The sequence below is a fragment of the Malaya genurostris genome, chromosome 3 (genome assembly GCF_030247185.1).
Source record: "Malaya genurostris strain Urasoe2022 chromosome 3, Malgen_1.1, whole genome shotgun sequence".
Lineage (NCBI taxonomy): Eukaryota > Metazoa > Arthropoda > Insecta > Diptera > Culicidae > Malaya > Malaya genurostris.
Window position 1 is genome coordinate 47,662,259 of NC_080572.1, and position 24,935 is coordinate 47,687,193.

At 36.8% G+C, this 24,935-nt stretch overlaps 4 protein-coding genes across 8 annotated transcripts; 2 read left to right on the forward strand and 2 right to left on the reverse strand.

The window, feature by feature from the left end:
- The first annotated feature begins 256 nt into the window (after positions 1-256).
- Positions 257-10,513, forward strand: LOC131434709 (protein AMN1 homolog). Its single transcript, XM_058601732.1, has 3 exons — positions 257-450; positions 513-1,165; positions 1,228-10,513. Exons 1-3 carry the CDS (start codon positions 392-394, stop codon positions 1,287-1,289), a joined length of 774 nt encoding a protein of 257 aa, XP_058457715.1. The 5' UTR covers positions 257-391; the 3' UTR covers positions 1,290-10,513.
- On the reverse strand, positions 9,919-13,325 carry LOC131434710 (clathrin light chain). 4 transcript variants are annotated; one of them, XM_058601733.1, is made up of 6 exons: positions 13,070-13,325; positions 12,540-12,650; positions 12,049-12,081; positions 11,634-11,823; positions 11,362-11,373; positions 9,919-10,887 (listed from the first exon to the last, which is right to left on the reverse strand). In XM_058601733.1, exons 1-6 carry the CDS (start codon positions 13,224-13,226, stop codon positions 10,704-10,706), a joined length of 687 nt encoding a protein of 228 aa, XP_058457716.1. In that variant the 5' UTR covers positions 13,227-13,325; the 3' UTR covers positions 9,919-10,703. The 4 variants fall into 4 exon arrangements, with proteins under 4 accessions (XP_058457716.1, XP_058457719.1, XP_058457718.1 ...); XM_058601736.1 differs by lacking the exon at positions 12,540-12,650; XM_058601735.1 differs by lacking the exon at positions 12,049-12,081.
- Positions 13,326-20,124: 6,799 nt separating this feature from the next.
- On the reverse strand, positions 20,125-22,954 carry LOC131436948 (NHL repeat-containing protein 2). Of its 2 annotated transcripts, XM_058605951.1 has the most exons (3): positions 22,671-22,755; positions 21,153-22,573; positions 20,125-21,084 (listed from the first exon to the last, which is right to left on the reverse strand). In XM_058605951.1, the coding sequence occupies exons 2-3, from the start codon at positions 22,563-22,565 to the stop codon at positions 20,305-20,307; spliced, it is 2,193 nt and encodes a 730-aa protein (XP_058461934.1). In that variant the 5' UTR covers positions 22,566-22,573; positions 22,671-22,755; the 3' UTR covers positions 20,125-20,304. The 2 variants fall into 2 exon arrangements, with proteins under 2 accessions (XP_058461934.1, XP_058461933.1); XM_058605950.1 differs by having other exon boundaries at positions 21,153-22,954.
- Positions 22,719-23,761, forward strand: LOC131436949 (dnaJ homolog subfamily C member 24-like). The gene is made up of 3 exons (XM_058605952.1): positions 22,719-22,852; positions 22,928-23,430; positions 23,570-23,761. Exons 2-3 carry the CDS (start codon positions 22,972-22,974, stop codon positions 23,576-23,578), a joined length of 468 nt encoding a protein of 155 aa, XP_058461935.1. The 5' UTR covers positions 22,719-22,852; positions 22,928-22,971; the 3' UTR covers positions 23,579-23,761.
- Positions 23,762-24,935: the final 1,174 nt, after the last annotated feature.

Genomic DNA, 24,935 nt, shown 5'->3' on the forward strand with positions numbered 1-24,935 from the left:
ACAATACATACCTGCACAATTCTTCTACTTCACGTAGAATAACAACAAATTTTCTTTCTATGGAACGGTAACACTTAATTTTCACACTATTTTTGCAAGAGAAAAAACTACAACAAACCGTTCCAGCAAATTGCACGAATATTTCGTGCAATATATCGTTCAACAAGCGCTCAAAAATCGACAAAATTGAACGGCCTGCTGATAGGGAAAATATACTCGCTGACTGCAGATTTACAGACTTTTGCAACCCTGTCCGAAGATATTTGAAATTTTTACCTGGCATCTCTGCACTTCAGTTATTGAATATATTGATTCTAATAACAATAATATGAGTTCGAACTAGTAAAAATTTAAAAGGCAACCTTTATAGCATCTCCAGCACTCTAAAATCATGTCCAATAGAAATGTTATTAATAGATTGAAGAAACAACCATCATCACTGTTTAACTCGTGAGTATTTCTTTCTTGACCTTTACGTTTGTTTACATGACATTTTAAAAATTTGTGCGTAGGTGCGTCCGTTATGTAGCCCGAAATCTCAAACAATATAAGCACAACGATTATCTAGAGCTGTTACCACCGTTGATCAAAAATGCTCTTGTAGTAAATGTGACCCGAGTGCAGCGAGGATTTCACGATGATGAGCTGTTGGAGATGCTGACAAATCGGACTCTCACTAGAATAAACCTATCCAGCTCTACTATTACTGACCGAACGCTGATTTTACTGGCGAATAAGTGCCTAAAGCTGCACAGCCTTGTACTAACACAGGGCGATTATCGTTTTACTCAGCTCGGATTGAAAGCTATTGCCTATAATTTGCACCAATTACAACAGATTTCAATTAAAAACTGCACTCTTATAGACGATAGTTTTATCGACCGATTAACACAGAGTTGTTCGAGGCTGGACCTCATGGATTTCGAAGGTTGTCCGAACATTACAGACTGCTCGGCAAACTCTATCAAGGGACTAGCACTGACCAAACTTAATCTTTCCCGGACAGGAATTTCCGACAAATTTCTGAAGGAAATAGCCGAACAGCAGTGCGGTCGCTCTCTGGAAGATCTCAATGTAGGACACTGTAAGATAACCGGTGCTGGATTAGTTCGACTGCCATGGAATACAATCAAATACATCGGATTCGAAGGATGTGACATCGATGGTGAGTGCCTTGCATGCCTATTTGATTAGAGCTCAACTAGTCCTCATTTTCAATCTCTCCAGATCTCGAATTCATCGAAATGAGTAAAAATCTCAAGTACATTCAGTGGACAATATCCAACTGATGGTTATTTCGCCACGCAGAGTGGACATGCAATATTTAACCTACCGCAACAGCTTTCCATAGAAATTTTATTTACAAACAGTGAAGATTTAATCGTCCAAGACGACTTTGAAAGCCGGTACTTTTTTAAGAGTGACTTCCTACAAAACAACGATACCCCAGTTCTAGATAAAACCGCAGCCGTACATATGGGAATTTAAAGCAATTACTAATTTTTAGTATAAGAAGTTTTTGTGTAATGTGTGTTTACGGTATCTGCAAGCTAAACAATCAGTGTATTTGATTAGTACTGCTTATCAAGTTGATAATCGTTTTCTCACAAAAAAATTATTTTCGCGTACTATAAATAGAGCTCTAAAGACGAAACAATGCAATTCTCGTCTGGACCGAATCAATCAATCTTCAACATGTTTTGCTGGTGTGTTTTATGTGTACAAGTGAACTAAATTTAATGTTTCGTAGTATTTTTGAAGCAGTTTTGCCTCTATCAGTTAAATTTTGAGAATTTGGAAACCTAAATATAACGAAAACAACCAAGCGTCAGATTTTATAACGTATGTTTAACATATAACAGAAAATAATGTCAGCTAGATAGATGCTTTGTTACACATACGACGTAATATCTTATTAACATCCAACGTAATGTATTATTAGCAATCAATAGAACTATATGGACCAGTTTCAAGGCGTATTTGCGTCGTTATTTGTAGCAAATAAATTCTATGTAATCTATAATCAATTAGTAACCTACAGTATAGCATAACTAGTGATAGTTCTATTAAAAAAATTTGAAATTATATGCATTTCTACTCTGCATAGATCGAAAAAAATCTACACAAGTATAATACTTTAACTTTGTAACACTTATAAACGAGCTCTCTGTTTTACGTACTTACTCTTACTGTTTCGTATATGACTACATAACCAGGAATACGATGTGATGTAAAAAATATGCATATTTAGAATCACTCAGTATTTATTACGCATATATTAAAAGCAATGAAATTAAGAAAAAACACCACTTCAAAGGGCATTAAAGGAGTAAACTTGGTAACGAATAACGTGACTCTGATTCTCAAGAATGAGAATCGGTGAGAAGTTCTAAAAGGTTGTACCTGTGAATCATTCAGCCTTAATTTAGCGGTGATATTCAAGATCATGCAACCAGTTTTGTTTCGTTATCCAAGTGGTCAAAAAGTGCGAAGCAAATGATATGATTAGTTTTATTGAGAAACACCCCGAGGTATGATCTATTAGTTTCACGATGCGAACAATATAAGCGTACGTAAAAGAAGTTACAATATTTTAGGGCACATATTATAGCAGAAACAATCTTATAATCGACCATTTAATCTAGAATCAAATTGCACAGGTATATAATACAGCACTGTTCCGGAAAGTAATGAGACTTCCAATTGATTTCAGCCATTGGTGATTCGATCAGTGGAAGTCTGTTTTACCAAATTGTTGCCGCGCTCGTAAACTACTTGTCATACTATTATTTGTCACTCTCTCGAATTAGTTTAATATGAGAACACAATGATTTTCACTATCAACTAAAAGACAAAATGTAGACCTTTATCTGAGAGAATGAGAAAAACTTTTTACCTTTAATTTGGTTATAAAGGTTTCAAGGTTGTGGTCACTCGTCTCTCGAGTCAGTGAAATATTCTAATCATATGTGGGGGTATGGATTCGGACTCATTCCATTTCTAAAATCTTCTAAATTTCATTTTATAGAGCTCAACGCTTGTGATGCTGCGTTAGACTCTGAGAAGTGGTCCGAGATAGCTCCCTTACTCCGATTCGTGGAGAACGGGAAACATCTACTAAATTTGGAAACCATATTAGTCGATGGCCATACAAATTTACTTTGTTTATGCTGATTTTGGTTTCAGGTTCTAAAAGTAGCGGTCTGAAATTCCAAAATGAAACTCATATCGATTTTTTAGAGATGACTTGAGGTTTGGGAACAGGTTATAAGTTCAAGGAAACAAAATCAGGTGAACAAGGACATGTGATTGGAGCCCTAAACTACTAATTTTAACCATGTGTTCCATGTAAGGCCATTTCACGTCCATTTTCGTCTTTAATCGCTCCATTAATGCACGCTAATACTAGTCTATTCTCTGTTTTGAAGCAGTCTTCCAAAACTATGCTATAACAATCCCAGAAAACCGACATCATAATCTTTCCGACCCATTCAGGCACTTGTACCGCTTTGAAGCACGACTTTTGTCCATTGTCGGGTAATCATTCTGTTATCTGACGGATAATAACAGATCGAAGTGCGCTTGCCAGTAGAGATGGGCAATTCGCTCCTGAGCTGTTCCAGTGAATCGAATCATTGAAGTGAGCTGACAGCTCACAGCTCTTTTCAAAAGAACCGCAGCTCATCAGCTCACTCATTTGCTACCCAGTTCACTGCATTATGACGAAGGGAACACGCTACGAGCTGGTCGGATCTTTGGCTCTTTAAGAGATTCAATTTAGTCGACATCAATTAAAGATAAACTAATTCGCATTGCATTCATTGCATCATTGCAAATCAATGATTCAATTTCGATCATGCATATGAAAGAAAACCGGTGCATGAGAAAAACGGCGTACAAAATGAACCTTATGTTCAAACTAAAAGAGCTGATGAGCTGATACATCGAATCGATTCACTTTGGTGAGCTGATCGGTTCGGAGCTGTTCACCAAAATAAGCTGTTTTGCACACCTCTACTTGCCAGGGCTGGCAATAATCAACTCAGTACTTCATCATCACCGAGTTCAGCTCACCTGCAAATCGGTTTCAAAAGCATCGCTGAACGAGTTGAGTAACTGGGTACCCATTTGTATAGAGAAAACATCGTCTCAACATCGTAGTGTCAAGCAATCAGCAGATGAGCGCTGACTGCTCATCAAATATTAGAACCCACTGAGAGACGATTTGTGAGTTGTGATTTGATGTGTGTGTACATCAACACATTGAATCAGATTCTTATGAAGTTGTCTCGCTTGTATTCCCCACCCACCAGAGTTGCCATGGGCGGCCTATGTTCGAATCGATGCCATTTCAATCCATTTCTCAAGACATGTTCTCGCATGCTGGAGAACGCATTCGTTTCAGTAGCCAGTTGTGTTTAGCTCGAGACATGAAATTCAATCGTTTATGGTATACATCACACTACGGTCCGACATTTGTTTTCGTACATTAAGGTGAAATGTAGCGTCATAAAATGCGCGCAAAATTTTATCCGCTTCAGTTGAACGAACCGTCGCACAAAGCGTACCAAGAAAAACGGCCACATAGAAACAAGAACTTTTTTCAATGATTGAGCGCAGTGGGTTTACCTCTCGTTATATTGGCTTGTAAAAAAGACGGGACGTAATGGATTTTAGAATTCTTCACACTTTGAATATATGCTGATTCAATCATCATTGTTAGTGATTACTCTTACACTAGAGCTATATATCATGAGTAATTATGAATGATTAACATGAGGTTAAATGTATATGTATTGACTAACTTGTTAACCATGTATATGCCTGATTTTAGTAGCAAGCATCGATTCTCCTTCAAAAGAACGGTTGAAGACAAGAGAACATTCAAGTATTTTCGATATCTTTGCCAGTCGTTCACCAGGCCCTTCCCGCCGATGAGATAGAATTTACGTAAAAGTATTCACCATTAACTTTTTTTCGGAAGCGACTTTCGGAATTGTATAGCATGATGAGTCTAGAAATGTCTGTTTCAACGATAACGAACCGAAGACCAAACAGCATCTGGCCTCCGGTGCCAGAAATCATCAATAGTTTAATAATTTCTTAGATTACATTATTGGAATACATTCCAATTATAACTAATAGATCATCATACCATGCAGTTAAAATTATTTAGTGAATCTTTTCTCAAGCACATATTTGGGGCACGAAATTGAATATAAAGTTATTTCGTAGTTCCTTATTATTCAATCGATTTTGAAAGCAAAATCAAGCGTTGATTCATTGTATTCATAATAATTGAAAAACCAATGAATTCCAATAAGTTTTCCATTCTGACTGTCTCGAAGCTGGCCCTCACTGTTTATCACATTGTTTGTATAAATGACAGCTACTTAGAAAATAAACGATTTCTTACAATACTCATTTTATTGTATTCAAGTCGTTTTTATTTCAACACAAAACCCAATGCTGCATAAATTTGCGTCATTATTTTATATCTATTTTTTGCTCACGATATAATGCCACCGTGCATTTCTCACACCACCTCAATACGAAACAGCAGCGCGCAAGCAATAAAAAAAATGCAGAAAAGTTTATGAAAACTTTTTCAATTTTCGGTTGTTTTCGCTAAAATTTTATAATTTTGAGTTGCATTTTCAGATTCTTTGTGAAATTCTGCTACAAACACTACTTTTCAGTTCTAAAATCATCCCCGTGGAACGGAACAGTAACCGTTTATACATTTCAAAAACCAATTACGGCTCGGCAAAGCAAAATTTCTAAATTCTAAGAATACTTAGTTATGATAAATTTGATTTCGAAAACTTAAGTGTTTTTGGTTTTTCGAAAATCGGTCTAGTTTTTGAATAATTGATCGAAAACGTGATTTTCGCATTCCGCTACATTTCACCTTAATGCTCGTGTTCGTTTTGAGTACCAGCAAAAACAAAACCGAAAATCTGAGTTGTGTTGGCAGCTCTGTGGTTTAAGAATACACTCACCGGTGTAGCTCGGTACAGTGATGCCAAACTCAGTACTCACTTTTTAAAACTAGGAATGAGAGTTAAATGCTATGAAATCAAAACTGAGAACCATCAATACCATCATAATTTGATGTCAGCGGTGCTCTGTATAGGTGAGTGTGTTTGTTTAAATCAGCGATGATTTTCATCTTTACCATCATTTTTCGGATTGCATCGTAAATCATGTGGTGAGCTAATGAATAGAAAAAAATCAAATCTTATGAGCGACTTTTTGCCACCCTTGGCGCTTGCGCTCGTCCTTTTAGTCCAGGATATCTTTCTCATCTTCAGAATCTTACCCAACTATGGCAAACTCGTGCACTTTCTCTTTCCGGTCATCCAGTACAATTTTATGTAATATGATTGTCGTTTATTTTGCCCCGGTTTTGTGTAGTTTTGATACTATTCTGTGTAACCGCTTTGTAGGGCCTGCCGCTGTCGGTTCAAACCATGCATTTGGGAGATAGTTTTTCGCTATTCCATTTCGTGCGATCCAATTCGTATTTGGCGTTGGATAAATCTCACGAAAACCATGAAAAATGTGATTAAACAATGATGGTTTGATTTTCCAGATTCCAGACGACTCGAACAAAATTTTACAAAATCCCATGTAAATTTTAAATTTGCTATACGTTGGAAACACTACTGCCATCTACTCGACTATTCGCCCCGATCTTTCAAAACGTTCCATTTCGTTCCGGAACGATAACAAAATCCTGCTGCCTGTTATAGAAATAATACAACTACAACAATTTTAACACTTATCACACGATTTATCTACGTGTTGAAGACAACTTTATTTCCATGTCGCATTATTCACACGAGAATTCGATCGGAATAAAACAAAAATAAACTTGCATTTTAATCAAGAGCAAAACAAAAATCTAGCGTGAAATGAATGTTGCGCCCAAAATTGTGGCTCATGTGAAAGCAGCACCCAAATCGTTGTGGCATCTCGTGTCGATCGTGGTGACATCTGCAAGTGTTCACCACGCTGATTGAGCAATTTTTACACATAGTTCATAAGTGAGCCTGTATATCTGTTATCTGTGCATCAGCTGAGCTCACAAACTGAAGTAAGATAAGCAAATCAAAGAGCCGAGATGGCTCTCTGCAGAATTCAAGATGTCGAGGAACATTCTTCGAAAACATATTCGATAGTTTTGACTATAATCACTCCTATCACAGATAACAGATATACAGACTAACTTATGAACTATGGGTAAAAATTGCTCAATCAGCGTGGCAAACATTTGCAGATGTCATCACGATCGACACGAGGTGCCACCACGATTTGGGTGCTGCTTTCACATGAGCCAGAATTTTGAGCGCAACATTCACTTCATGCTAGATTTTTGTCTTGCTCTTGGTTAAAATGGCAAGTTTATTTTTATTTTATTCCGATCGAATTCTCGTGTGAATAAAGCGACATGGAAATAAAGTTGTCTTCAACACGTAGGGAAATCGTGTGATAAGTGTTAAAATTGTTGTAGTTGTATTATTTCTCTAACAGGCAGGAGGATTTTGTTGTTGTTCCGGAACGAAGTGGAACGTTTTGGAAGATCGGGGCGAATAGTCGAGTAGATGGCAGTAGTGTTTCCAACGTATAGCAAATTTAAAATTTACACGGGATTTTGGAAAAAATTTGTTCGAGCCTGTATATCTGTTATCTGTGTTTCTATTCTGTACGTCGATCGATTCGAAATATTCCGATCGAATGTGCAATTTTCATTCTACATTCCGTTCGAGGTGGGTATGAACTCGAATATCATTCGTTCGAGTTGTTAAATTTTCGAACATTACTCGATCGACTTGCGTACGTATTACTTATGTTCGGTTTAGAATCGTTCCAATTTGTTTATACAAGTGTGACGGTTTCGTTTACTAAGAAATTAATAATATAAATAATATAGAACGTGTAAGTAGTGTTTACAGCTTTGAAGATTAGTGTTCGAAATTTCAAGTGTTCCCGAACGAGAGTCGATCGAATCATACAAGTCGAACGGAATGAAGAATGCAGAATTTGAACTCGAACGAAAGTGTTTATTCGTTCGTATCACAAATCCGTCGGATTGCAGAATCGGGGTGAATATGTCGATCGCTGAGATATGATAGCATCCCTCGATACTTAAGCCAAATCGATAAAAGTTTGAATGTTTGATCGTACGTCATAGTAAATTTGTGTTCATCATTTTTTAGATTCCAAATATTTCAACTAAAATGAGATACTTAAAACCAGGCATGCGAAAATGTCAAAACTATTACGGTATCCATCAATACAACTAAGCGTAGCATGTGTCATTACTTTCTGGAATAGTTTTCCTTAGCTTATGAACTTAGGGAAGCAATATTCTACATTAAAATAAAGGACTATAACTAATTTGTGTATAATCTATAGATCAACATGTGATTTCAACGGATAGTCAAGTATATTTTGCAATGTCAACAAGAAAAAAATATTGATTTCCCAGTGTAAATTATTCATTGAATTTATATAACCTCAAGTGATCGAACATAAGTGATAAACTGACGACAACGAACAAGTTTCCTTTTTCGGAGAAAACGGCGTTTACGTTTTTCAACATTGGCTGTTTACCTTGTCTTCTTTTTACGTTTCGTCTTCGACTCATCAGTTCTGTATTTTGTTTGCATTTGCAATCTGTACTTCAATTGAGTTTGTGTTTTCTGTATGTATGTATGTATGTGAAGCGGGTAAACTTACAGTAGATCCGAATTTGATTATCAGATAGCTTTCATATAACTGCTGTTAAGAAGGCCAAAATGGGTTTTAAGGACCTTGTGTCTTCCAGCAAGAACATCCGGTCAAATAATAAAGAATTTCTCTATACTACTCTATAGTTACAATACATAATAACATAATATACTATAGTATAATCACAGATTACAGATATACAGACTCGAATTTTTTTTTCAAGATCCTGTGTAAATTTCAAGTTTGCTATACGTTGGAAACATTACTGCCATCTACTCGACTATTCGCCCCGATCTTTCAAAACGTTCTTTTTCGTTCCGGAACGATAACAAAATCCTCCTGCCTGTTATAGAAACAATACAACTACAACAATTTTAACACTCATCACACGATTTCCCTAAGTGTTAAAGACAACTTTATTTCCATGTCGCATAAATCACTCGAGAATTCGATCGGAATAAAACAAAAATCTAGCGTGAAGTGAATGTTGCGCCCAAAAGTGTGGCTCATGTGAAAGCAGCACCCAAATCGTGGTGGCACCTCGGGTCGATCGTGGTGACATCTGCAAGTGTTCGCCACGCTGATTGAACAATTTTTCACATAGTTCATAAGTGAGCCTGTATATCTGTTATCTGTGCTTCTATTTAATAAGAATAAGTTTGATGTTCGATTGAAAAAGCTATCCGTTTAAATGCAAACAAGGCTGAAAATCACATGTTGAACTAGATTTGTGGAAATCCACGGAAGCATGGCATTAATTTTCCATAGTGTACATGCCATTAGAAACATACTTATGGTAAAAATAGGTTCAGGTTCGTACTAAGAAAATGTTGAAATAAAGAATTACCTCCAATGGGGACTAAAAAACACAATAAAACACCATTTTACATTTAGCATAGTCCAATATTATAAATCAAACCATTCACAGCAACACGAAAAATTACTAGCAGTAAGAACCGTTTAATTTTTTTCTCAATTAGGTGTCACTTTTAAATTTCGAAATAATTCGCTTAGAAACAATGCAAACCAATTTTTAATGGTTAGTTTACTTAAGTGTACACACACATTTGACTATAATGCTAGCACAGACGGTTCCAATAAATGTGGTCCTTCCAATAAACATTTATATTCACTAGAAACAGATTGTGATGTTTTTCGAAGGGGATTCAAACGCACTCGATGTATTGTTCTCAACACACTGAAATTTATTTTTCCTCTGTCACATTTTGAGAATTTTCATATACCTTCTATTAGCGATTAGTTACAACTAGCAATGCTTCTACCAATATTTAGTATGCTAACATTAGCAGGATTTGGGATTCTACTCAAACAAATCATATTCACTATGCTAAAATACCGCTTTGAACTGTGTTTCTTCCCCAAGAAGAAAAGAAACCCCATTTTAATGAGCCAGTAAATGCATCCGGTCCAATGAAATAGTTAGCAAATAAATCCACTGATAAAATAGCATGAATTTCATACTAGTAACATTTTAGTCGAGTGATGAGAATAAGGAATGCTGAAGTGTGTATTGAATACAAGAGCAGAAAAAACACAACAAGATATTTATCTACCTTCATACTCTAGTGATTCATAGGAGCAATTTTATTGAGTAACGTAAGGTAAAGTCAATATTTCAGCAAAAATATTTAATATATATTCGTACCAAATAATCTAACGATTGACGCCGCTCTCAAGCAAAGGTTTTTTTTTCTGTTTTTGGCCGGTAATGCTACTATATAATCAATAATAAAGTTTTCAAGTAGAGCAAAGCAAGCTTCATCCGCGTTTTCAACTAGTTATATCGATTTGCCTATATATTATATTCTGTCTGCTTACGGAGTAGTAACGTGAATTCTTTTACGCTTCAAACGCACACCTTATTATAGTGGCTGCTGCGGTTGCCGCTGTCATATTTATATATATTTCTAGATACGATTCAGTCCGAAGACAACCGACCGTCCTCATTAAACTTTTTTGCTGGCGGAGATCGGGTTCTGCTTCAGCTGCAGTATGATTGATCGCATCCGCGAAATGTCCTTGCTGGATTTGTTCGTCTTCGGGTTGAAATCGCACAGCTTAGCGATGCGTTCCCACTCGGTGCCCGGTTCGATTTCGTCCGTTTCGGCCACGAACTGCTTTTCGGCGTTTCTGCGATTTTTGTGCGTTGGTTAGCGGACGAAGATGGTGGAAAAGGGAAAATTTGTTAGACAACATTTGGCACATTTATACACTCAAACACACACCAACCGCCAGTCGGCAAACATTGTACTACTACACATAATCGGGGTGCGAAAATCTAATTCAAATAGAAACGCGTTCTTTCCACAGGACATTCGTATTTTGAAAATTACTAAACGAAACAAAAATATTTTTTTCTATAGACTCGAGATAAATTTTCGGAGACAGATATTGCCATATAGTATTATCAGTTTAAAAAAACGCAAATGTTAAGAATGTTCAATAATGCACAACAATTGCAGATTTAAAATTAAAAATTAATCGAAATAATGGTACAAAATGGGTCAAGAATCTACCGAGATCTAGGTGCAACAACTACCAAACTCTAACAACTACTTCGAAATTGCTTGATCGACCTGTATGGAACTGAGCATGATTACTTACTTGGCCGATTCCCTGATTGTGTCAGTCAAATGGAGAAGGGAGAGAAACGATACAAGGAAATCGATTACACCGTCAAAGATCGTTGTATAGTTGAAATTAGATAAAACATTTGAGCCAAATACAGACGACAGTAAACATAGGCGGTAACCGTTTGAAAGCAATTGAAAACGCCACCGATAGAAATTGATAAAAGTGAAAAACATATTCGAAAAAGATTAAGAATTGACGTAAGATAGGTGTGTGACGTCAAAGGATCTATGCACAATACACACCTGTTGGCAGCTTTCGTCTTTGAGATCGCCTCTTCGTGGTGTTTGTACCAATCCTCCAGTTCCTTACGGGCCTGTTCGCGTAGTTCATCTTTTTTGCGTTCTTCTTCACGGTCCTTCTCCTCTAGTCGTGTCTTCTGCTCTTCACGCCACTTGCGAATTCTCTCCGGTTCTTCTGTGACTTGTTTTGGTACTGAAAAGACGCACACATCGCAAAATAATGTAATGGTTCGATGTTTCCCTCTCGGCCAGTATAACACGTTGTTTAAGCGATAGATTATGGGATTGGTTTTTCATTTTAATAACATGATTATTATCAAAAGTAAGTATTTAAGGAAAGAAACGATTTGCAAGCCGCAAAACGACTGACAACGCCAGAACAGAAAAAGAGAAAGAATCAACAACAAAATTGACTTACCTGTGTACCCTGAAAAATCATCATTACCATCTTCTGGAGAAATTAGAGAAAAATCTTATTTATACATTTATCAAAACAGTTTAACTTAATAAAAGCAATAGAAAAAAAATCTGCCTACTCAATTGTACTAACTAATGAGTCAACAAAAATGAAAGAAAAATTTGGAATAGCAATGTTTACTACATTATATATACAAACCACTCAAAGTCTAAAGCACATCACCCAAACAATACATTGAAATAAATAGCAGTTCATCTCAATCATTATAAGACTTGCCTTCAATACATAACAAACAGGCAACGAATTCCTAGCCTATTCAAACTTATTTGTAATCGTTAACAAGAGATAATTCAATTGTAGGCAGATGAGGCAGTATCTTGTTAGTTCTAGAATGAACAGAGGTAACTAAACTATGAAAACTATCTGTCCCAGGTTTCTCCTATGGACAGTAGAAATGCAACATTCGGTACGTTAACCAACTCAGAAGTTACCTTCTTCCTGTTTGACCCTGACGTCAGTGTCCAACGCAGCCGCCGCAGCATACTCCGGCAATCCACCAGCGTCAACGTCGTTATTGATCATTTCAAAGCTTCCGGTAAATTCTGACATGGTTTTTGTTGTGTGTGGGTTCGATCGTGTTGGTTGTGGGTCGTTTGTAGTTGTTGCCGTTGTTGTTAGTATTTGTTGGCAAACCAAATAAAACCAAAGGAATATACGGAAACAGAAATAAGCAAATTAACATTATACACGATTCACCATGCTTAAAGATAAGACTGATTCAAATGAAACATTTCATACTGAGATATATTTACAAGTCAGAGGGCGTTAATACGAAAATAAGATAAGCGCAACATATAAAAAAATCACTACACCTAAAGCATACTATGTAGGCAAGATAAATCAAAAGCTTTTTTAAGATAAGAACGATTGTCGAATAATTACTATTGTTTTCTCAAAAAAGATACACAGAACTAATCGTCATCCAGTAATAAGATTATAGCGATGAAGATGACTAAATTACCTGCTTTCGATTGAGTCACGTCATCGTCCCCAGCTCCAGTGGGCAACGGTGGAATTTCGTCTTCCAATCCAGCCAGGGCATTCTGTTCTCGAGCTAAAAATTCGGCCGCCGGATCAAGCTCGGGCTGCTCGAAGTTTCCGTCGCCGAATGCATCCATGTTAGTACTATTTCTTTCGAAAATTCACACAAAATTCAACAAAATCAAATTCGAGGAAAGCACTTCACTTGTATTTCAAGAGAAAATTGGTTTTGACATTTTGGATGACAGCTTACATTAATCGTGTTTCACAAACATCGCACAGATGGATTCTACAGTTGACTATCACTGAAAGAAAACGCCAGCCGCATTTTGAATGAAATTTCATTCAATGCGATAAATAACTGAGAATTTCGACTATTGAATGATAGAACAATCTGCATGATCATATGATCAATATTCAGTGAGTTTTACTTCTTATATGTGTGATTACCATTCATATATTATATGACTGTCAGTTACGTTTGAAATGTTAGTGAACTGTATGTTAATCATCATGAATCAGACTGAATGTATGTTACCCATTGTCATTTAATCCCTGAGAAGAGTTTATTCCTAATAATGAATTATAGAACAGTTCAAATAATTTTATGATGAGCGAAAAATGAGTTTCACACTCATTTCCTATGATTTTCTTCCATTATTTGTATGATTGGCATAAATATATGGAATTGTATCACAGTTGTGTGTAAAATTGATAGAATCGAAATTAATTTGTTATATGATATTCCCGTAACAAAAATCATTCCATGCATGTATTATTTTCATTTTGCAGTGTTTCATACAATCGAACACAGAAGAATTTCTTCTTTCGAAATTTAAATGAAACTTTGATGATTCGCAATATTGAAGGAAAAATAACATAGCATGATTTTATTATTAATTATCAGTGCGTTTCCTCCAATTATTTAAATATTTATGGATAACTTTTCAGAAAAGTCAATGACAGAATGTAAACAAAACGCGTTTTTTAACCGAAGTTATACGTTCAAGGTTTCTATTTAATACGTATTGTGGTGGTGATACGAAATCAGTGATTAAGAATGGTGTTCGATGGAAATTTATAAAACCTGGTGTCAGAGTACTTTGGTGGGTATTCAGTGAAGTAAGAGTCTGTATTAGACTTAGAATTCACGTAATGTAAGGGCAATTTCTGCTTCAGACAAACAATTATTGTAGCCAATTCTATTTTTCTAGGATTGTATATTGCCCCCCTGATTTAATAAATTCAAAACCTTTTTGAATCCGTATATCGGATAATCTTGAACAATCAGTTTGATAAGAGGAGACCCTTATGTTTAATAGAAAATCGAGCCAAAGAACTGAATTGAAATGAATGACGACGCTTTTTAAAGAAAAAAAAAACTCAGACTTAATCAGTAGAATGAAAAATGATCAAAATTTGACAAGAAAGTTTTCATTCTACCATACTCTTGGAATGGATCAAATCTGAGTTTTTTCTTTTTACAAGCGTCTTTTTCCAGGATTGCTGTGGAGATGGAAACCAACAAATTTCTGTAACTATATTGCAATGCAGAACTTGATCGTCTGCATACTTTGCTGCAGATTTTTAGTGTACATGTTCTTACTATCAATCATGGACCGAGTTATGTGGAGACGTATGCTTGATACAGCAAAGGACACCCCAGGCCTATAGCTGTTAGGTAAGGTAAGGTAAGTAAGGGCCGCTTTACACGAGAATTAATAATGTCATTTTTAATGATCACTAAGTAATGATATTCCAAATTTGCATGAAGAACTCGTACCCACTCGTACGCGGCGGCAGATTTCCCTCCAGACGGGCCAGAATTCCGGCAAAAGTCTGACAACAATGCAACAACCGTTTGCGGCAGAGAATTTCGCCTAGCGGTTATAAACGGTTCTTTTCTGTCAGATTCTTGCCGTACAAAATTGGCAGAACCGTTTTGAATCGGTTCTACATTTTAAGCGTCTTGGTTTTATTTATTCAATAAAAAGTACATATGAAAGGCAACAAGTTTTTGCCCTTCATATATAAAGGGTGATTTTTTAAGAGCTTGAGAACTTTTTTAAACAATAAAACGCATAAAATTTGCAAAATCTCATCGGTTCTTTATTTTAAACGTTAGATTGGTACATGACATTTACTTTTTGAAGATAATTTCATTTAAATGTTGACCGCGGCTGCGTCTTAGGTGGTCCATTCGGAAAATCCGCTTTTTTATCGACAAATTTTGTTCAGCGATGAGGCTCATTTCTGGTTGAATGGCTACGTAAATAAGCAAAATTGCCGCATTTGGAGTGAAGAGCAACCAGAAGCCGTTCAAGAACTGCCCATGCATCCCAAAAAATGCACTGTTTGGTGTGGTTTGTACGCTGGTGGAATCATTGGACCGTATTTTTTCAAAGATGCTGTTGGACGCAACGTTACAGTGAATGGCGATCGCTATCGTTCGATGCTAACAAACTTTTTGTTGCCAAAAATGGAAGAACTGAACTTGGTAGACATGTGGTTTCAACAAGATGGCGCTACATGCCACACAGCTCGCGATTCTATGGCCATTTTGAGGGAAAACTTCGGAGAACAATTCATCTCAAGAAATGGACCGGTAAGTTGGCCACCAAGATCATGCGATTTGACGCCTTTAGACTATTTTTTGTGGGGCTACGTCAAGTCTAAAGTCTACAGAAATAAGCCAGTAACTATTCCAGCTTTGGAAGACAACATTTCCGAAGAAATTCGGGCTATTCCGGCCGAAATGCTCGAAAAAGTTGCCCAAAATTGGACTTTCCGAATGGACCACCTAAGACGCAGCCGCGGTCAACATTTAAATGAAATTATCTTCAAAAAGTAAATGTCATGTACCAATCTAACGTTTAAAATAAAGAACCGATGAGATTTTGCAAATTTTATGCGTTTTATTGTTTAAAAAAGTTCTCAAGCTCTTAAAAAATCACCCTTTACTAACCATGGAAAATGTTGTTGCCAATAACATTGATTTCTCGCTACCAAACATACCCATATTTCAATCTCATTTACCTCGTCTAAAGATTCGAAAAAACCAGGACACGTACGGCGAGATAATGACCCAATTTCGCCTGGACAATTTTGACAGCAGTCGGAATGCAGCTAGCCTTCTGACGATTGCCAGAATTCCTCACAAGCGGGCAGGTTCACAGATTAATCTGTGTTTCACAAATTTTCAACTCTTACTCGTGGTTGTGATCTGTAATTCAATAAAATAGAGAAAATATGTCTGATAATGATGCACTATGTGACAACGATCAAATGGATGTGGCAACAGAACCAACAGAACGTGTGAAATATCAATATGAAAAAGGTGATCAGCGCCATACCGACGACACGACCTGCCACTCGTCTATCGAAACTGTATCGCAAATTTAACTACCCCTCAGTAACTGGTAATGTCAAAATGAAATCGTTGGAAAAACGATTGAAACTGGCAACGCAAGATGATGATTTATTGATTTTGAATAACAGTTATATCACCTTGGTTACTGCATATTGAAGACTTGAGAAATGTAAACAAATACTAACTACCTCGAAGGGATTAGTTGCAAGTTCTCCAGTTTCATCACCTGTAAGAGCCGTAGATAGATCAGTTTAATCAGATAGAGGCTTTCTTGAGCGCTGGTTGGGGCTCGAACATGCGAAAAGTGTCTTTTGAACCCAGCGCAATCAGATTGCCGTATGTGGCCAAGATTTATTGTATTGGATAGTTTCAATGTATTGTCGGTATCAGGTTACATTTTAACGACTTAGATTTATCAAGACTACCTGCTTTGTTAATAAGTTTTTAAAATGTGGCGAAGTTTGAAGTCGTCTGTCCAATAATCATAATTTAGTACGCATAAATGATAAAGCGAAGTAAAAACGGTATATCAATACTATTCTACGAAATGCAAAGAAAATTCGTTTACAGCGAATCAAAAGTACTTTAAGGTTTGGCTTTATTTTTTAATTTTTTCCCGAGAAGCACGTCATCGGTACAAATACAGAATTTATATTTGTTCTTTTCTAATGACTAATGACTGAAGTAAAACGATTTCAATTGTTCGCCAAATCATTATTCATTCGCCACTTCTTTATTTGTTCCAAATCGTTCATACTATTTCCTTTTTTCAGCAGAAATATTTTTTCTCTACCGCCAATAGCATTCTTCGTCGATTTATTGTCCTTAAATTGTGTATTTCTTCAGAATAATTAATGAGTTTTTATTAAATTTTGCGCTGATGAAACAAAATTTAAATTTATAGAGCTTCTTCAAATGGTTTGTTTATTTATTATGGGACTCCTAGGTAACTAGTTTGTAGCAACTAAAAGAGTGTTGCTCAAGAACATTATTTTTATCATTATCAAGGGGTCGCTATATTTCTGGTAACTGACGGTAAATCGCTCACGATCACTTTTTGTTCTGATTGTCCTTCGAAGTGCCTGGTCGTGTCGTCGGCCATACCGTGTTTATGTGGAGCTGTTGGACAAAACCAGTAAAACCAATAAATTCACCTTGGGAACATGGTTGCGAAAATCAGAGAACTATCGAGGAAGTATAACCACAGACTAACAGACATGACAGTATGAGTAAATTCTCATAAAAATAATTTTTCGTGATGCACTAGTTCTACCTATATTGTACTGCGCGAACTATTTACTATCGGCACACCCCTTGTGTTATGTGAAAGTTTTTTTACTAGTTGGTTTCCCCTCGTTTGTCAACACCGATCAGCTGCTTGCAGGGATGCCTGATTTCATGATAATATTTGAAAATGAATCATCACAATAAATTATTGGATTACGTTGATAATAAATTTAACTTTATTAGCGATGTTGGAAGGTAACCATTTATTTTTCTCAACGTTGCTCATCCAGATTATTTTTATTGTGTTGGTAATTTTCATCCGAAATTATGTGGCGGTAGACCAGAAGCAAGTAAATATTGTAACAAATCGGGTTCGAATTTGTATTGTGTTGGTGGATGGGAAGTAGCACAAATATGTATATAGTTTTGGCAATATGTATTAAATCTGTATCCTGCATGAAATTCGCATGGACGTATACGAATCAATACATTACAGGTAATTCTGTATAAATGGCAACTCTGTTGGTAAATGAAAAAAATAAACACAGTCTAGATGACAAACAGGATGTTTTTGATAGGGTAACGTGGCGACATCATGACATATGCGTGTACTGTCCCAACTAAAGGAATATTCGGAATGACCGTTAAAATTATTGAAGAATCTAATTTGAGTGTCCTGTCTGTTAGTCTGTGCTATAACTGAAATGAAGTGTCTCGGTAGAAACAAGATCATTATTTTGCATGCGGATAAAAATCAGAAGCGACGTCTCTCTCGCCTGATTATGTTGCTCCAGCGAAGTTCACTGTGCCCCAATGGTATGTAGACTTTCATGCGATATATTAATCAGTCATAATTGTACGAAAATTCACTTCCTTGTAACGTTCAGTGTCAAACCCATTGATTCCCAAACATACATTATCAACTTTAAGCGCATACAGAACGTAATATTCCATCGTTATGTGCTTCGATAGTGGAGGCAAGACAATGTATTCATTTATGTTGAAACACGTGGTTCATAAACAAGACAACAAAATATGTATGAAGTAACATGATTCTATCAGTTGATGTATAGGAAATGGCAGTTCAACTGACGTCGCTCGGCAACGTCGCTGCGCTGGACTGTCCAGCGAATTGCAGATTAGTGCTGCAGCGACAATATATTCTTAAGCCATTTGACAGAAGCAAACGCGATGATAAGCGACGAAACGACGAAACAGCGCATATGTTCCAAGACATCTAGTATTTATATCTGGAGTACTAGCGGGAATCCCAACGAACGTCACAAAAGAAGAAATCCAATGCGACATTGAAAGTCCAGTACCGATAGCAGGTATATTAGGGTGGGACAAAATATTGATTTCAGCTCCACTAAACTTTTCGTGTTCCTTCTGGGTCCCATAAGCACTATGAAAAATTTTAGCTCGATCGGACAAACTATATTTTCGCGCCCGAGGTTTAAAATTTGCATGAGATTAAGTATGGAGAAATTCACTTTTTACAAAAAAAAATCGGCTGGAGATCTATAGTATACCTATGAATTCTAAAAATCAGTTATTTTCGTAGGAAATTTAACGAGGAGGAAACATTTGTAAATGTAAAATTGTAGAAAAAGCTATTAAAGGAAAACGGGCACAAAGTCCGAACAATGGCTTATTCCTTAATATATCGAGCATTAAGGAATGCTATGTGTGTCCATAACAATTACAAGAAAAAGGCAATGTTTTTTTTTAATTCAAAGAGAATGTAAAAATAAAAGCATGATTTTTCGGCAAAAATATAACAAACGAACAAACGCGAGTTCTTAGGAGACTGTTATCTAGACATAATTTTTCTAAATATTGGAAGGCCAACATAAAAATGGAAGATGATGGTGACTGCGATTTTGCGGTTTAGCGACCACGTTATATTGCATTGCCCAAAATTTGGAAGAATTAGATCTGAATTTGATTTCGATTGCAAATTCAAACAGAGATAAAGAACGAGAAGCTTAGCTTCAAAACCAGCTCAGCTTTCAGTCTCCACTCTTACAGCAGCTAAGTTTCAGAAAATTGGTTTCGTGGTTTCTGAGAAAATCCTTAACCTATTTTAATTCCGTTATTTCCGAACCAGAAGTTTGTTCCGGAAAAAATCAATAGCAAACTTTGAATCTAAGTTTGTTAAAATCAGTTCAGCCATCTCCGAGAAAATCGAAAGCATATTTTCATTACATGTACATACACATACATTTTCTGTTCTCGACTAACTGAGTCGTATGGTATATGACACTCGGCGCTCCGGGTCTGGGCCCAAAAGAAAGTTTTTCAGAGACTGCAAAGCCGTTCTCTATGAGAAAGACAAAAATATACATCAAATTATATCAAATCATGTTTTACCAAACCGAATGATTCAATTTATTTCAGATTGCTTTCATATTTATTTTTAATGAAAAACAAAAAATAAGTGATAACACGTGTAAAATGTTATTGACTATTTATAAATTGGTAGTTTGTTACTATAAATGGTTAGTGATCGATAATAGTCAAAAATAAAAATAATCTCCAAGTTAAATTAAATGCTTTACATACATTGTAAAGTAAATGATCTGCGCGTGTTGTGCTTACAGCAAGCAAGCTGTAGTTCATTCCTTGGATACGACTACACTCCGTCGGCCAATTTGCACCATTAAGCAGCCCTTGACGACAATTGATCCAGCAACATCGTACACGAAGTTGAGACCCACCGCAAATTCTTTCGGAAAACAAACATCTTTAGCACAGAGATTCAGCCGGAAATTAACAGTTGCTGAAACTGGTTTCTGCTGTTCGCTTCCTTTTGGAATCACAAATGTTAGACTTAATCCGTCGTTCAGAGAGTGAATTGTTCCGTTCATCGTATCGCAGCGCCACTTATCTGACGGTAATAAAACGGACCACTTTTGCGGGGCTCCATCGGTTAGTTTAATATTAGATTCCAAATATCCGAACTCAAGTTTAAGCTGCACTTTGCCTCCTTCGGGTAGAACTTTGAATGTTCCTTCGTAAACATGAATGTCCCCAGGGTTATCCATATGATCGCACTCTAGGTTCGATGGAAATTGAATCTTCAACGGACGAATGCTCATATCAGACAAATCGGCAACCACGATCTGATGATTGTTGGTATCTGCTATATATAGATAGCGTCCCGTGGGATCCAGACAGAGTCCGGCAGGTTCACTGAAATGCTTTGTCGAACCGTCATCCTCGATGAAACTACATGTTGTTGCCACATTCGTGGTTGCGTTGATTTTTTTTATTTTGTGATTGTAAGTATCAGCTACGTAAATACAGTTGTCTTTCGCGTTGTAGGCAACTCCCAGTGGGTGCTGAAATTTAGCTGAGTATTGCTTTCCATCCAGGTCGCCGAAAGAGAAAAGATCCTGAAAAAGTGATGGAAAAGATAAGCTTACTCCTATATAACAGAATACAGTGGAAGCACAAAACTGACCAGAGGATTACGATCACCACCAGCAACGGCGACTACCTTTCCATCGCTGAGTGATACTTTTCGAATCGAAGAACTTTCGCTGTCTGCTAAATATAGTTCCTTCGCATCTTTGTTGATTGCTAATCCGGACGGTTGAGCAAAGGCCGCATTGCTTGGGTAAGTATTATTTCGATTCTCCTCTCGACCATTCCCAGCAACAGCCAAGCAACTATTGCCAGCATACTTTTTGAATTTCCACCAAATGGTATCCTCTAGAAACAAAGCCCATATCTGATGAATGCCAGCCATTGCAATAAACACCACATCCTTAATTTGAGCTTTCGATTCGTCCGAATGGAACGACATATCCAGATCCCGAGTTCGATAGACAGCTACATCCCAAGGCGATGATATAATCTGATCTCGGCCAGATTTACCTCCAATTCGATCGCATCCTTGCTTACCATTACCTACAACTGTGCTTACCTCTTTGGCATTCAAATCAATTATTCGCACAGCATGATTTTCGTTATCTGCCACAAAAAGAATTGAGTCGGTTTGAAAGGCCACTCCTTGAGGTGCATTAAAACGGGCTTTTCGGAAATCTCCATCCACGAACCCCGGTTTCTTCCCGCCAATGCGATGCAACACGGTTCCTTCGCTGTTAGTGACTAAAATTCGATGGTTCCCTGAGTCAGAAACTGCATACAATGGATTATCGTTGTTGTCACAACCGCGGTATGAACAGCTTATTTTTCCCGGGAACTGCAAATGACTGGTTTCACTTTGATTCGTAGTGAGATTTATCGAAATAGAATGATTCGAAATAGCCACTTTATCTTTATAAAACTTGAGAGCCGAGCTAACGTACAGTTTCAAATCGTCAAAATGACCTTCACCCATGATGACGAACAACGGATTCGCTCTGGGTCCCAGAATCAGTAGTGTTGGCCAGCACTGTACATGTAATTTTCTCCACATTGAGGATGTGTTATCATTAACCACCGGATGGCTAATCTCGTAGCGTTGTACAGCAGAACGAATGTTTGAGGAGTCTCTTTCGTTTGCGAATTTGGCGCTGTGTACACCAATTACAACCAATCCATCTTCGATCGAGTACAAGTGTTCCAATCGTTTCAGATCCGGTAAAATGTGCATACAATTGATGCAACAGTAAGTAAAAAAGTCCAGCACAACAATCTTTCCCCGCAAGGAATTTTCAAATGACAGAGGCTCGGTTACATTAAACCAATCTAAGTCTTCTTTGAAATCTTCGATGCTCTTACCATCTCGATCAACGCTTTTCAAATATTCTGCCACCAACTTACGTTTTTCATTCAAATTAGAAGCTTCCCAAAGATCGTTTGAAAGTTTGCTGCAGTTATACGCTAGAACATCCAATATATCCTGACTTTCCGGTGACGATGAACTCATTCTGGAACCTATTTTGAAAGATTTACGAAAACCGTGAGTCAGTAAACAGATTACTTGTTTCCGCTGATGGGAATGGTAAAAATCGTGATGGAATTTTTGGTGTACTTTGTTTTGATACCAAGCTGTTGTGACGTTTACTGTTGTCAAATCGAATAAGCACGAAGTAAACAAACGACGCAACGAGGTTCGGGCAACAATTTGCACCATGTGTTACAGGTAAAATACCACACCCGCTGTAGTATTAAATATGTATGGTTTGAACACGAATCGTCAAACTCTGTGACACGGTAAGTAATTAGTTTACGATTGTTTGCAAAGAAATAATAAATAACTTTCCTTCTATTTCAAAATTACGCTACTAGTAAAGTCTAACAAAACATCGCAAACTTGCTCGCCGATTGTAATTATGTCACAATCAAACGCAGAATCCATCTCGCAACCAAATTCGTCCAGTGAGTTGTCACACTATGAGGTACTTCAAGTAGCGCCGAATGCGAATTTCGACGAAATTCGTAAATCATACCAAAGTTTAGCTTTGCGATTGCACCCCGATAAAATGCCAAACTCCAAAGGATCATTCGATCGCGATTCAGTCACAATCGATTTTGTTCGCATCGATGAGGCGTGGAAAGTTCTCAGGGATGTCGATTCTAGACGCGTTTACGATGCCGAACTGATGCAACGCACCTTTCGAGAAGAATATTTTGTCAACGAAAATCTAACCGGAAATGATTTCCAATTACATGAAGGTAAAGATTATCGCTATCACGTGTGTCGATGTGGAGGCCTTTATGTACTTCCGGAGGGGCTTACCAGCGGTGACAAATGTTACCTATCGTGTGATGAATGTTCTCTGGTCGTTGAGGTAAACATTTGAAATAAATTAGTCAAAGAAATTGAGACTATTGTAATAAAAAAATTACATGTTTTATTTAGTTAACGCTGGTGATCAAATTCTGATTTTTTAATAGGTGTATAAATAAGTTCGAGTCGTTTTCTTACAGATGGCGTAATTTGATTTTCATTCATATGATATACCTTTCCCAATATGCGTTGGAAAGCTACAGTCATAAAGCTTCAGAAATACTGTGCCATTTAGCTAGATGCAAAAAAAAACAAACCCTCGTGGTGGACAATACTTTGAATATTGAATTTGTAACCATTTTCTGTCAACAAAGTTTGAAATTAAAAAAGAAATAACCTATTATTATTTTATTTTTTTTATTTGCGCGGATCTTTTATATACTACAATCGGTATATTCGATCATACCACACGTCCCATAAATCTTTCGTTAGGTGATGGTATCGAGTTGCTACGTGGTGTATTCCGTACTTCAGTTGCGTTGCTGTCGAAAACCATGTATATTGTTGAGCCCAGCTTTTTCATTGAGCTGCCATGTTTTCTTCTAATACTATTGGTTTCGGCGGCTTCAATCCTGTAGACGTCGCCATGTTGTCGGATCACGATAGATCTCGTTTTTATTTCACTAAATTAACGCTTTGTCATGCAATGTCACTCGCTACTTCAGTTTGTACTGAACAATGAGTTTCTAATCAGTGCTTCTAGCTATCTCAAGCCGGTATTTACTCGCGAAAACTTTGTTAAAATTGAATGAATTTCGCGAGCGTACTTATTTCTGACACCATGTAAGTTGGGTGTGTTATATGGTATGTTTATTATACTAGGTTGTATTGTATACAAAGGTAAAGAACAAGACAATGTAATAAGCTGCCCTTACACGAGACAATATTATTGTCAATACAAGAAGTATTGACAATACTTTTGATCGTGTAATGGAAACTTCATTGGATTGACGAAAATATTGTCAAAAAATCAAAACTGCTCATCAATCCGACAATACTTTCTCTCCAGAGAGGAAACTGCCAAATATGTGCAATGAACTCATCTCTCAATATTTCAATGTTCATTTGCAATATTTGAAGCTCCAAACGCTTGATTTTCTCGAAAAATGCGGACTCAAGTTACCAAGTCAATTGGATTGACGGTATTGACAATACTTTGGATTGACAATAATATTGTCACGTGTAAGGGCTGCTATAGATAGATCAATCAATACAAGTTACGACAATACGTTACAAATCCAGATTGTGAGACAACATGATAAGAGAAATGTAAAAATTGATTTCTTCCCCGTAACACATACAACTTCTTGCTTCAATCCCCCATATTCTCATCTAAAATGTATGACTATTTATTTAAATTGCAAATAACGTTCTATGCGAATTCAGAAATTCTTTATATTTGTTTAGTAATTTTGAATCTGCACTTCCGTTTCCGCGAAACAAAAGGCAATTAAGGCACACATAGCACTAGATGCATAAAGAATTATCAATAAGACGTTTTATTTT

Excerpts from the sequence above, each read along its gene's own strand:
- LOC131434709 (XM_058601732.1), top strand. The coding sequence starts at position 392 with ATGTCCAATAGAAATGTTATTAATAGATTGAAGAAACAACCATCATCA. Across the intron at positions 451-512 it reads CCATCATCACTGTTTAACTC|GTGCGTCCGTTATGTAGCCC; the intron begins GTGAGTATTTCT and ends ATTTGTGCGTAG. Across the intron at positions 1,166-1,227 it reads CGAAGGATGTGACATCGATG|ATCTCGAATTCATCGAAATG; the intron begins GTGAGTGCCTTG and ends CAATCTCTCCAG.
- LOC131434710 (XM_058601733.1), bottom strand. The coding sequence starts at position 13,226 with ATGGATGCATTCGGCGACGGAAACTTCGAGCAGCCCGAGCTTGATCCG. Across the intron at positions 12,082-12,539 it reads CAGGGTCAAACAGGAAGAAG|AAGATGGTAATGATGATTTT; the intron begins GTAACTTCTGAG and ends TAATTTCTCCAG. Across the intron at positions 11,824-12,048 it reads TGATTTTTCAGGGTACACAG|TACCAAAACAAGTCACAGAA; the intron begins GTAAGTCAATTT and ends GCGTCTTTTCAG.
- LOC131436948 (XM_058605950.1), bottom strand. The coding sequence starts at position 22,772 with ATGGTGCAAATTGTTGCCCGAACCTCGTTGCGTCGTTTGTTTACTTCG. Across the intron at positions 21,085-21,152 it reads GTGGTGATCGTAATCCTCTG|GATCTTTTCTCTTTCGGCGA; the intron begins GTCAGTTTTGTG and ends TCACTTTTTCAG.
- LOC131436949 (XM_058605952.1), top strand. The coding sequence starts at position 22,972 with ATGTCACAATCAAACGCAGAATCCATCTCGCAACCAAATTCGTCCAGT.